The sequence below is a fragment of the Oncorhynchus mykiss genome, chromosome 18 (genome assembly GCF_013265735.2).
Source record: "Oncorhynchus mykiss isolate Arlee chromosome 18, USDA_OmykA_1.1, whole genome shotgun sequence".
Taxonomy (NCBI): Eukaryota; Metazoa; Chordata; class Actinopteri; order Salmoniformes; family Salmonidae; genus Oncorhynchus; species Oncorhynchus mykiss.
Window position 1 is genome coordinate 19186792 of NC_048582.1, and position 13714 is coordinate 19200505.

General features: G+C 44.4%; 1 protein-coding gene across 4 annotated transcripts; it reads right to left on the bottom strand.

Annotated features, from left to right (window-relative positions):
- Positions 1-615: 615 nt before the first annotated feature.
- Positions 616-13268, bottom strand: acvr1l (activin A receptor, type 1 like). Of its 4 annotated transcripts, none has more exons than XM_021571150.2 (11): positions 13117-13268; positions 8497-8538; positions 7879-7949; positions 7532-7786; positions 7193-7404; positions 7004-7103; positions 6579-6725; positions 4531-4806; positions 4133-4330; positions 3858-3988; positions 616-3637 (listed from the first exon to the last, which is right to left on the bottom strand). In XM_021571150.2, the coding sequence occupies exons 3-11, from the start codon at positions 7934-7936 to the stop codon at positions 3506-3508; spliced, it is 1509 nt and encodes a 502-aa protein (XP_021426825.2). In that variant the 5' UTR covers positions 7937-7949; positions 8497-8538; positions 13117-13268; the 3' UTR covers positions 616-3505. The 4 variants fall into 4 exon arrangements, with proteins under 4 accessions (XP_021426825.2, XP_021426823.2, XP_036808077.1 ...); XM_021571148.2 differs by having other exon boundaries at positions 8497-8530; positions 13117-13267; XM_036952182.1 differs by lacking the exon at positions 13117-13268 and adding an exon at positions 8795-8842.
- Between the last annotated feature and the right edge of the window lie 446 nt (positions 13269-13714).

The window sequence follows — 13714 nt, forward strand, 5'->3', positions numbered from 1 at the left end:
TGTTTAAAGCTCAGTGGAGTTTTTCTTTTTCGATGTTGTTCTGAGGGGAGAGTAAATGTGATTGGTTGGATGTTGGCAGAGTTTGCAGCTACAGGGGAATGTCAAATAAAGAAAGGCTTGTTTGGTGGTAAAATATGTTTTATTCCACCTTTATTTAAAAGGGCGGCAGGTAGCTTAGTGGTTAGTGTTGGATTAGTAACATATTTTTAAAAATCAGTTAAGAACAAATTCTTGACAATGACGGCCCACACCGGCCAAACCCGGTCTGTTGTGACACATCTAGCACTGAGATGCCGTGCCTTAGACCACTGCGGTAGAGGGTGTGCAAAATTAGTTTCGACACACAAGGTCACTGGTTCGAATCCCAGTGTGGTTTCAGTTCACTAACCCAACATACTTACCCAATCACCATCCCCAAATCTATTGTCATTCTGACGCTGACTGAACAGCTTTATATATATATATATATGTGCGGTAAAAAGACTGGTGCCTCCCCCTAGTGGCGCAATGGACAAGGTACAGGGACCAGAAGGTCGCCTTCTGATCTTGTTGATGCCCTGATGTTCACATCTCAGTGTGGATGTTTTCTAATCCCATTCATATTTCTTGCTTTAACGTAACCAATCACATTTGTTAGCTGCCCTCCGAATAAGGGCTATATTAATTCCCTATTGTGGTAGATCTAAGTTAAATGTAAAGGTAATTTCCGATTGAGCCGAAATATGCAGCATTGCCTTACTTCGGATATGGGAGACGATTCGGCATGCACTGATATTGGTTGAGGGACGAGTGTCGCCGAGGAGTGATGCCATCTGACGTGAGACAATGGCGTTTACCGTGAATACAATCTCCGAGAACTCAGGGACGTTGCCTTTAAATTTCAATCGAGCTAAAACGTGGATCTTCCGCGATACGGATCTAATCCAGCCCCTAGAAATACACCAATCTACCCTTAAAACAAATGTTCTCTCCTGACCTCCTTGAGTAGGTAGAAGTTGTCTGATACAGGGTCTGATATGTCATCCCCGTAGTGGTTAAGGTTAGGATGTGGGTAGTATGGTAATCTGATAATAGATATGTCGTTAGGGGAAACTTCTACCTGGAACCTTAATTGAGCGACACCTGGGCAGCATCAGTACCAGTGTGAAAACAGATCACCTTACAGTTATCGGGGGCTCAACTTTAAAAACCTTGTAACTAGTACAACCCTATGACAAAGACATGTATTTTCCAGACAGCTCCTTACAAATTTAAGGTCAGGATTCAATCTAATCAAAGCAGTTACACATCCGATCCCCATAACGAGCAATGTGTTTTTCAGCTAACCAGGCTACTGCAGATCGGATTTAATCCTGGCCTTGTCCTGTAAAACATTCTCTCAAAAGGAACGAGTCTGTTTCCTATGCATTGGCGATCCTGTCCACTAATCCTGATCAGGTAAGGTCCTGGGGTGAGCAGAATCATAAACTTGCCTGACACTCCTGCAATTCCATTTCCAGGCATAAGTGGTCATTTAGGGCCTATGGATCCCCCCAGAAAAGGAACTCAGCCGGGTCTTGACTTATTATTGAGAGTAAGAATAGAAGAATATACCAGCTGCAATTTAAAAATGTGGTTGTGCAACAGCAGTTTCTCTTATGTCAGTCACTCAATTAACTATGTCAGCTAACAGTGTTTAGATTGGTAGCTAGTCTAGCCAGCTATCTAAACTTGGCCAAATACCGAGGGCACATGCCCAGGGTCCCTGACCTCCAAGGGGGCCCCATTGATTTTGTTAAGTCATTCTCACTCATATCACATTAACATGACATGTCATTTCAATGTGTAGAATTACAGGAAATTAGCTTTAGAACTGCAAAAATATCTCCACCCCATGGCAAAATGTGTCAAATGTGTTAATGTTTTTTCTCTGCCCCAAAACTTCTGAGGTTCAATGCAGCCATTTTTATGTCAATATCAAATACTTTCTGGGTAACATTTAAGGCATACTATGGGATTTTTGCAATGAGACCCCTTTTGTGTGTCATTTAGCAGACACTTATCCAGAGCGACTTACAGTAGTGAGTGCATACAATTTCATACCTTTTCTACTTCCCCATAGTCAGGTGAACTCGTGGATACTAGCACATGCTAGTAGATACAACTGACTTCATACGGGATGCAGAGACATACAAATGGTATCCAGTTCATCTAACTCTGGGGAAAGAGATAAAGGGCTTCATTGCTAAAATACGGAAGTAGACCTTTAAGTACCTGTGATTATTTTAGACAATTTTAATTGAAAACAAACAAAAATAGTTTCCTAGTAATTTCCAAGGCAAAAAACTTTACTAGCACTGTCTGGGAGTGGACAACTAAAAATGTTATTGGCAGAGAGGTTTGGAACTCTTTCTTATTGGTCTATTAACTAATTTACCACCTGGTGATGTCACCATGGAAGGACGAAACTTCCTTCCATCAAAACAGGGCAAAATTCCAAACAGCTACTACACTAAAAGGGCATTATCATCATGTTCACAGTATTATTCCAACCTCATACTGTGGAAATATATAGAACACAGGAAAATCACGTAAAAAAAAAAACTCTCTGCCGTAAAGAGGGGGCCCACTAAAATGTTTTGTCGCGAGGTGGGGGGCCCCACAACCAAATCTGGCTTAGGGCCTCAAAGGCTAGAGCCGGCCCTGCACTCTGGGTAGGCAGAGTTTATAGCTCTTGAAACCAGTCAATTGGCCCCAAGTTGAAAACTCTGCCAACATGGCGCGGGTGTGAGCTAAATCAAGAGCACGGTGGAATTCTACAAAGCATACAACAGTGAATCAGTATGTGGTTCCTATATTTATAACTGTAATGCATTCACAGCTCACAATTCAAAGCATGTGGAGGCATGTCTCCTGACTTCCTTTGTAAATACACAATGTCTTACTAGCCAAAAAAACTGCATTTACATGGGTACATAAAGTTTCCTTGTAATGTAATCAGTTTTCCTTTACCAAGACCAACTCCCGAACTCCTAGTCATAACATTACAAATCATCATAGTCCCACCCTACACATAAAGCACACTACATAAATATTTTACTATAGAGTTCACAACCACAGCATTCATTTGATCCTATTGGCTCTGTTCCTGTGTAACTGAACTCAATATTGTGTGTGTGTTCGTTCATGCGTGTACCTACATTGGAATACACATCTGATTGTCTGAGTAGAGCAACATAATATGATTGGCTGAACATTGAAACGACAAATGGGCAGAAGTGCGTGTGTGTGTAGAGGGTCTGAGCCCCAGCCTTGACCCCTGCAGCGTGCACAGGCCTTTAAAGCAGGGTAAGGCTACGGTAACACCATCTCACACTGAGTGACCAGCTAGTTCAGTTCAGCATTCAGCCAATAAGGAAAACAACATTCATGTTCAGTAGCAGCAGCTGTGTCCATCTGATCTGGCATCTCTACTTCCCTGCCTTCTTTCTATCGCTCCTCTGGCAGTCGTCCTCCTTTCCTCTCCTCACGACTTCTTTCCTTTCTCCAGGGAGCTATGGATCTTGTTCAGGGTCTTTTTGATGCGCAGGGCTGTGAGGCGAGCCGAGGGGTTCTGGTACCAACACTCCTTCATCAGTTTCACCAGGGCAGACAGGGTCTAGAGAGAGAGAGAGGGTGGGAGATAGAGAGAGAGAGAGAGAGGAACAGAGAAAGAGGAGAGGGGGAGAGATGGAGAGAGTCATTGTAAGTTGATATACAAGAAGACAGGGTTTGAAACACAGAAACCTGAGAACAGATTACCTTAATTTAGTGTTACCGTTAAGGTCATGGTACCAGTGTGTGTGGTCATTTAACGGTCATGTAGTGGTCATACTCACAGGGTCGGAAAACCAGCGGTTGGGGATGAACGGTCGTTGTTGTTCCACACACACGACCTTCCTCATGTCCTCAAAGCTGGGGTCGTTAGGCACCTGGTCATAGAACGGAGGCTTGTACTCCTCCACAATACCTGATCACAGGGGTAAGAGGAAATCTAGTGTTAGGGTCAAGGGTTGCATGGGCTAGGTGAAGGAAAGGGGACAAGGAGAGGAAGCCACTTGACGCCAGAGGTTCCTGAACTATTTAGGGTAATAAAAACATTATTAGTCGTCACCGTTGCTGTAGGTTCTACTAGCGATCTCCCACAGCACCAGACCGAAGGCCCAGATGTCCACTCTCTTATAGGCATCAAAACAGTCTGTCTGGATGGACTCATCCAACACCTCAGGAGCCATGTAGCGCTTGGTGCCCACCTTGGGGTTGTTTCCTACATCCAGCTGGTTGTCTGACTGGGAGTGGGTTACTGCCAGGCCTGTAGGGAATAGGGAGAGAGGAGAGAAACTGGTCAGTACTGGCACAAAATGGCTACTCTGTGTGACTGAGTGCCCTGTTTGTTTTCTTATATGGCTCTGCATCTATCAATCTCTGACATTTCTTTCACACTGGATTTAAGTACCGAAGCTAATTAGGATCATGTAAAGACAGACAGACAGACACACACACAGTACTGACCCAGATCAGCTATGCAACAGCGTAGCTCCTTGGTCACCAGTATATTCTTGCTCTTCAGGTCTCGGTGAGCGATGGCCGGCTTCCCCTCAGTGCCGAAGATCTCCGTGTGCAGGTGCACCAAACCGCACGCCACCGACGTCGCCATCGCTAGGCCCTCCCCCGTCTCCACGGGAACCCTCTGGAGGTAGTCGTAGAGCGAGCCGTTGTCATGGTAATGTGTGATAAGCCAGAGCTGGGTGCTGGAGTTCCGAGACGTCATATCTGATGCCATGAAGCCTGGAAGGAAACGGAGAGGTCAAATATCTTAACTAATAACTATTATTTTAATATTACCATCAGGGTGCTGCTAAGTACGGCGGGAGATTTTTTGAACACCTGTAATGGTCTTCCAGGGCATTTGGAAAGTATTCAGAACCATTGACCTTTTCCACATTTTGTTACGTTACAGCCTGATTCTAAATTGGATGAAACTATTTTTCCCCCCTCAATCTGCCCACAACAACCTGTTTTCGCTTTGTCATTATGGGGTAAGACATTTGTACAAATGTATTAATAAAGATAATTATATACAGACGTATTCAGACCCTTTGCTATGAGACTCGAAATGGAGTTGAAGTACATCCTGTTTCCATTGATCATCCTTGAGATGTTTCTACAACTTTATTGGAGTCCACCTGTGGTAAATTCAATTGACTGGACATTATTTGGAAAGGCACACACATGTCTGTCTATATAAGGTCCCATAGTTGACAGTGCATGTCAGAGCAAAAACTAAGCCATGAGGTTGAAGGAATTGTCTGTAGAGCTCTGAGACAGGATTGTGTCGAGGCACAGAAAGAAAAAAAAAAATCTCTGCAGTGGCTTCCATCATTCTTAAATGGAATAAGTTTGTAACCACCAAGACTGAAGGGCCTTGGTCAGGGAGGTGACCAAGAACCCGATGGTCACCCAGACAGAGCTCCAGAGTTCCTCTGTGGAAATGGGAGAATCTTCCAGAAGGTCAACCATTTCTGCAGCACTTCACCAATCAGGCCTTTTATGGTAGAGTGGCCAGATGGAAGCCACTCCTCAGTGAAAGGCACATGACAGCCCACTTGGAGTTTGCCAAAAGGCACCTAAAGGACTCTGACCATGAGAAACAAGATAATATGGTCTGATGAAACCAAGATTGAACTCTTTGACCTGAATGCCAAGCGTCACGTCTGGAGGAAACCTGGCACCATCCTTACGGTGAAGCATGGTGGTGGCAGCATCATGCTGTGGGGATGTTTTTCAGTGGCGGAGACTAGTCAGGATTGAGGGAAAGATGAACGGAGCAAAGTACAGTGATCCTTGATGAAAACCTGCTCAGGACCTTAGACTGGGGGGGCGAAGGTTCACCTTCCAACAGGACAACGACCCCAAGCAGACAGCCAAGACGACACAGGAATGGCTTCGGAAAACAAGTCTCTGAATGTCCTTGAATGGCCCAGCCAGAGCCCAGACTTGAACCTGATCTAACATCTCTGGAGAGACCTGAAAATAGCTGTGCAGCGACGCTCCCCATCCAACCTAACAGAGCTTGAGAGGATCTGCAGAGAAGAATGTGAGAAACTCCCTAAATACAGGTGTGCCAAGCTTGTAGAATCATACCCAAGAAGACTCGAGGCTGTAATCGCTGCCAAAGGTGCACCAACAAAATACTGAGTAAAGGGCCTGAAAACTTATATAAACGTGATATTTCATTTTTTTTTTGCGCAAACATTTCAACAAACCCGTTTTTGCTTCGTCATTATGGGGTATTGTGTGTAGATTGAGGGGGAAACAACGATTTGATCCATTTTAGAATTAGGCTGTAAAGTAACAATGTTGAAAAGGTCAAGGGGTCTGAATACTTTCCGAAGGCACTGTATATGATAACACCACCGCTCTTACATTATTTGAGGAGAACCTTGACCATTATTAAACATTATTTGAACATTACCATTTCATATCATAACATTGTTCAATATGCTGTTGTGTGCTTGTGTCCAATATAGCGTGTGGGAGCTGGATGGACTCCTACTCACCCAGTATGTTCTCGTGTCTCAGTAGCACTGTGTTGTAGATCTCAGTCTCTCTGAACCACGACTTCTCGTCTCGGGAAGAGAAGATTTTCACAGCCACGTTCTCCCCCTGCCACTGACCCCTCCAGACCTCTCCATAACGCCCCTTACCTAAAGACATGGGGAGAGAGACCTCATTTGTTACAACACCCCTGTTTACATTTCTATTATATGTGTTCGTCTGTTATATGTGTTGTGATTCTACGTATCTACACACTCTAGCAGGCTGATCTAACTGTTGCCTTTCTACGTACCTACACACTCCTTCAGGCTGAACTAATTGTTGCGTTTCTACGTACCTACACACTCCAGCAGGCTGATCAAACTGTTGCCTTTCTACGTACCTACACACTCCTTCAGGCTGAACTAATTGTTGCGTTTCTACGTACCTACACACTCCAGCAGGCTGATCTGTCTGGCCACAGTTCTCTGGACCAGGAAGGGCAGGCCTGAACCACTGCCTGACGTACAGGAGTGGTCCAACAGCTCCTATAGAGAGAAGTGGGGGAGACAGAGGTCATCAGGGTTCTCTCTATAAAATACACGCAAACAAACTCATACAGGTCTTTTCTTCTTACAGCCAGAGTGCTGTCCCCAACATTAGAGGTGATGAGTCCGTCAATCGCATCCTGTTCTGGGTCAAACTCCTGTAGTCGCTGTAGCCTGCCGTGGTGCAGCCTCCTGCAGCCCAACACAGATAGGACTGACAGGAGGGTTAGGATCACTACTGGACCCAATACAAACAGGGCCAGAGTCTCCACACGATACCTCACAGGCTCTTCTTCGGGAGCTGGAGGGAGAGAAAGGTGGAAGAGAGAGAGAGAAAACGTTACATCACTATAACTGGACCCAGCATGCCATGAAATAAGCCAAAGTCTTTGCTTTTCTTAAAGTAGTTCAAGGGGTGCATTCCCCACCTGTAGTGAGGAGGGGCAGTAGTGAGCTGGCGGTAGTATTGCGGTTGCACATGAAGCTGGAGCAGCAGAGCAGGGCATGGCTGAGGGAGGAGGCCGTAGAACAGATCAAACGGGTCTTCTCTGATCCCTGCAGGCAGCCCCGTGTTACTACGGCCCCATGGCTACTGACCGCCACCGACGAGTAGCACTGAGAGCCCTCGCACTGGGGGGAGTTGAGGCAGCCGCTGCCCTCACACACGCACAGCAACTGGCCATCTAATAGAGAGAGAGAAGAAGGGGAGACAGTTAACACACATGCAAAACAAATGGCCATATGAGAGAGAGCGGTAGATATACTTTACGTCTACCTTCAGCCAATGTCTGCAGGGTCTGTAGCAGCAGGAACAGAAAGACACAACGACCCATTTGGTTCACTGCACTGTAGGGGAGAGGGAGACGGTCAGCTCTCAGAACAGGGCTGGTCAGTCATTTTATTTCCTCTCTTTAAGGGACACAATGTCTTTTGTCTCAATTGATCGATCCTCTGCAGCGTGTGTGAGTGAATTAAACTGGGCTGCAACTCGCAATGGTGACAGGGAAAAATACACAGCCACACTATGTTGTTGTCTTAGGTCTCTTTTGGTAGTGTTGTGGTGTCTCTCTTGTCGTGATGTATGTTTGGCCCTATATTTTTATTCCCAGCCCCCGTCCCCGCAGGAGGCCTTTTGTCTTTTGTTAGGCCGTCATTGTAAATAAGAATTTGTTCTTTAACTGACTTGCCTAGTTAAATAAAACATTTTAAAAAATGTACAAATAGCAGAATATAAAGGGCAGAATGTAAGACCAACATCAGAGCATGGACTGGGTCAATTTAATTTCTATTTAGAGAGGAATTGAAATTGCTACTCACTCTCTGAATAGACTGAATTGCATTAGAACTGACCCAAACCCTGGTCAGATATGGGCTTACTAATAGCAGATCTTACTTGTAGCGGTCCAGTTGGGATGCTAGTCTGGCCTCTACAAATCTCCGGAAGGGACAGGAGAGAAGTGCAAACAGTAGCAGGATTCAGTTAGAAACATTCTCATATCAGGTAGCCATCATACATGCATTACTGCTTATTTTATAGCCGAGTTTCTCAACTGCACAATGTACAGTCGTGGCCAAAAGTTGAGAATGACACAAATATTACATTTTCAAAGTCTGCTGCCTCAGCTTGTATGATGGCAATTTGCATATACTCCAGAATGTTATGAAGAGTGATCAGATGAATTGCAAAGTACCTTTTTGCCATGCGAATGAACTGAATCCCCCAAAAAACCAGCTGACATGTCAGTGATTCTCTCGTTAACACAGGTGTCAGTGTTGATGAGGACAAGGTTGAGGATCATTCTGTCATGCTGATTGAGTTCGAATAACAGACTGGAAGCTTCAAAAGGACGGTGGTGCTTGGAATCATTGTTCTTCTTCTGTCATCCCATAGTTACCTGCAAGGAAACACGTGCCGTCATCATTGCTTTGCACAAAAAGGGCTTCACAGGCAAGGATATTGCTGCCAGTAAGATTCCACCTAAATCAACCATTTATCGGATCATCAAGAACTTCAAGGAGAGCGGTTCAATTGTTGTGAAGAAGGCTTCAGGGCACCCAAGAAAATCCAGCAAGCGCCAGGACCATCTCCTAAAGTTTATTCAGCTGCGGGATCGTGGCACCACCAGTACAGATCTTGCTCAGGAATGGCAACAGGCAGGTGTGAGTGCATCTGCACGCACAGTGAGGCGAAGACTTTTGGAGGATGGTCTGGTGTCAAGAAGGGCCACTTCTCTCCAGGAAAACCATCAGGGACAGACTGATATTCTGCAAAGGGTACATGGATTAGACTGCTGAGGACTGATGAATACCCTTTCCAATTGTTTGGGGCATTCGGGAAAAAAGCTTGTCCGGAGAAGACAAGGTGAGCGCTAGCATCAGTCCTGTGTCATGCCAACAGTAAAGCATCCTGAGACCATTCATGTGTGGGGTTGCTTCTCAGCCAAGGGAGTGGGCTCACTCACAATTTTGCCTAAGTACACAGCCATGAATAAAAAATGGTACTAATACATGCTCAGAAAGCAACTTCCCCCAACCATCCAGGAACAGCTTGATGACGAACAATGCATTTTCCAGCACAATGGGGCACCTTACCATTAGGCAAAAGTGATAACTAAGTGGCTCGGGGAACAAAACATTGATATTTTTGGTCCATGGCCAGGAAACTCCCCAGACCTTAATCCCATTGAGAACTTGTGGTCAATCCTCAAGAGGCGGATGGACAAACAAAACCCCACAAATTCTGACAAACTCCAAGCATTGATTATGCAAGAATGGGCTGCCATCAGTCAGGATGTGGCCCAGAAGTTAATTGATATGCCAGGGCATGCCAGGGCGGATTGCAGAGGTCTTGAAAAAGAAGGGTCAACACTGCAAATATTGACTCTTTGCATCATCTTCATGTAATTGTCAATAAAAGCCTTTGACACTTATGAAATGCTTGTAATTATACTTCAGTATTCCATAGTAACATCTGACAAAAATATCTAAAGACACTGAAGCAGCAACCTTTGTGGAAATTAAAAATTAATATTTGTGTCATTCTCAACACTTTTGGCCATGACTGTACAACACATTCATGATGTGATGTATATCAGTCTAGGAAGTACAAAACCAACACTGTAGTAAAGTTACTGGTTTGACTCTTTCAGTCGACCATAAAACACATATAGCTAGTTAGACAATAACGTTAGCAACATAGTGAAAATGTTCTAGATAGCTAGTTGGCTAGACATGATTTGTGTCATGCCCTGGAAGGTTTAGCGAAAGCTAACTGGCTAGCAATCAGTCTCCACACGTCTGTTCTCCTCAGCCATCTAGCTAGCTACTGTTCGCTAACGCAGGCAGACAACTTGGCTAGCCAACTGGCTATACCATGGCATTGTTGAATACTCCTTTCTGATTGGCTTGAAGGGCATTCTAGTGCGTGCATTATGTAAGGGATAATCAACGAGTTCTATGGAAAATATTGAACGGTGAAGGTGTGTTCCACAACGCGCTAGAGGAGTGAACTGACCTTCCACAGAGTTGCATTCTTTTTTAGAGAATGTATAGAGCCCCGAGTTCATTATCTCTTTCATAACATGGCTATAATTTAACACATTTGCTGCTATAAATGTGTTCGACATCCAGTAGCTAGCTAGTTTACTAGCTAGTTTACTAGATAGCTACAGTAGTTGACTTGGTAACCAGACTTGCTAGTTTAGCTAACCAAACCATTAGTCCTGGCTTGCTATTTTGAAAATCTAATTCAGCAATGACAATAATGTTTTCAATTAAACTTTTGCTTTCAAAAGCAGCTCGAACATCTAAGAATAAACTAAAAGCCATCGAATTCTACCATGCTGCTTTACTGTGCGTTATTTAAAGCAATAAGGTCTGAGGGGTTGTGGTATATGTCCAATATACCACGGCCAAGGGCTGTTCTTACGCACGACACAACGCAGAGTGCCTGGATACAGCCCTTAGCCGCTGTATATTGAGTATATACAACAAACCCCCAAGGTGTCTTATTGCTATAATAAACTGGTTAACGCAATTAGAGCAGTAAAAATAATTTGTCATACCCGTGGTATACGGTCTGATATACCACGGCTGTCAGCCAATCAGTGTTCAGAGCTCAAACCACCCAGTTTATAAAGGGCATTATAACCTGGGTGGTTTGAGCCCTGAATGCTGATTGGCTGACAGTCTGATATACCACGGCTATGTACCACGGGTATGACCAAATATTTATTTTTACTGCTCTAATTACGTTGTTAACCAGTTTATAATAGCATGAAGGCGGAGGTTTATGGCCAATATTCCACGGCTAAGAACAGCCCTTAGCAGTGGTATATTGGCCATATACCACACACCCTCAAGCCATATTGCTAAATTTTACCATGGCATTGTTGAATACTCTTGAAGCTCATTCTAGAGCGTGCATTATTTCAACTGGATGTTTAACACATTCCTTGCGGCAAACTTGTTCAATTATAACCATGGTATGAAAGGGATAATCAACTCGGGGCTCAATGAGTTCTCTGGAAAATAATGCAACTCCATGGAAGGTTAGTTCCACACCTCCCACGTCGTTCATTATTGAAATTGAGCCCAGGTGCATCCTGTTTCCATTGATCATTCTTCTTCGAGATGCTTCTACAACTTAATTGGAGTTAAATTAAACTGATTGGACAGGAGTTGGAAAGGCACACCAGTCTATATAAGGTCCCACAGTTGACAGAGCAAAAACCAAGCCATGAGAAGGAATTGTCTGTAGAGTTCCAAGACACAGATCTGGGGAAGGGTATCAAAACATTTCTGCAGCATTGAAGGTCCCAAGAACACAGTGGCCACCATCATTCTTAAATGGAAGAAGTTTGGAACCACCAATACTCTTCATAGAGCTGGCCATACTGAGCAATCGGGGTAGAAGGGCCTTGGTCAGGGAGGTGACCAAGAACCCGATGGTCACTCTGACAGAGCTCCAGAGTTCCTCTGTGGAGATAGGAGAACATTCCAGAAGGTCAACCATCTCTGCAGCACTTCACCAATCAGGCCTTTATGGTAGAGATGGAAGCCACTCCTCAGTAAAAAGGCACATGACAGCCCGCTTGGAGTTTGCCAAAAGGCACCTAATGGGAAATAAGATTATCTTGTCTGATGAAACCATAATGTAACTCTTTGGCCTGAATGCCAAGCATCACAGCTGGAGGAAATCTGGCACCATCCCTACGGTGAAGAATGGTGGTGGCGCTTGGTAGTGGCAGCATCATACTGTGGGGATGTTTTTCAGCAGATCGAGGGAAAGCTGAACATAGCAAAGTACAGAGATACTTAATGAAAACTTGCTCAGAACCTCAGACTGGGGAAACGGTTCACCAAGACAACGCAGGAGTGGCTTCGGGACAAGTCTCTGAATATCCTTGAGCGGCCAAGCCAGAGCCTGGACTTGAACCCTATCTAACATCTCTGGAGAGACCTGAAAATAGCTGTGAGGCGACCCTCCCCATCCAACCTGACAGAGCTTGAGAGGATCAGCAGAGAAGAATGTGAGAAACTCCCGAAATACAGGTGTGCCAGGCTTGTAGCGTCATACCTAAGACTCGAGTCTGTAATCACTGCCAAAGGTGCTTCTACAAAGTACTGAGTAAAGGGTCTGAATACTTATGTAAATGTGATAGTTCAGTATGTATTATCTATACATTTGCAAAAATCTAAAATCCAGTTTTTCCTTTGGCTTCGTCATTATTGAGTATTGTGTGTAGATTGAGGGGGAGGTACAATTTAATCAATTTTGAATGAGGTTGTAACGTAACAAAATGTGGAAAAAGTATACTTTCTGAATGCACTGTATTATTGTATTAACTTCTAGTTAGCCAACGTTTATTAGTTTGCAATTCACTAAAAGCTGTTGTAAATTTTAGCTACGCTAACATTGAACCAGTTTACTTGTTCTAGCTCAGCTTCGTTAGCATGCCCTTAGCTGGCTAGTAGCAGCTAGCTCCCCAAAAGCTTGCGAAATGGTGCTTACCTGGGCTTAATTAACTGATTAAGGTAGTGCTACTCCAAATTAGCGTGCTAGTTAATTCAGTTGCTTTTACTGTAAAAAGGCTGAACGAATCGACCACCACCCACAGGCTTCTTGTTGGGTCGTGCAGTCCTAGCGCAACAACATGACGTCACAACGTTCCCATTATAATGCATTGTGGGTACCCCAGTCCGCCAAACCATTTTGGGGTTCTCCCCGGTACAAAGTTATTTTTGCTTAGGTGATTTTGTACCCAAATCTCATTGAAGCATTTACAATGAGTCTGTCTGATGTAGCACAAGTCTACAGGAGGCAGACAGCCAGGTAGCTAGACAGGTGAAGGCAGGTTCACTTATGTGATCTTTTTTTTTTCATTGCCTTGAACTCATTCTTTCTCAGCTTTCGTGGTCCCTTGACCTCGTCCTTCCCCTTCTGTGTTTACAGAAGGCAGATATGAAACACTCTGGATCAGTGGAGAAGCAGTATTGCGTAACCTTCCCTTTTGCCTGGAATGCTTGAACCTTCGCCATAATGCTTAGATCCAGCCTACATGGATGAGATCTGACAATGGTCAATCACACCTATCATAAACTCTGGGATG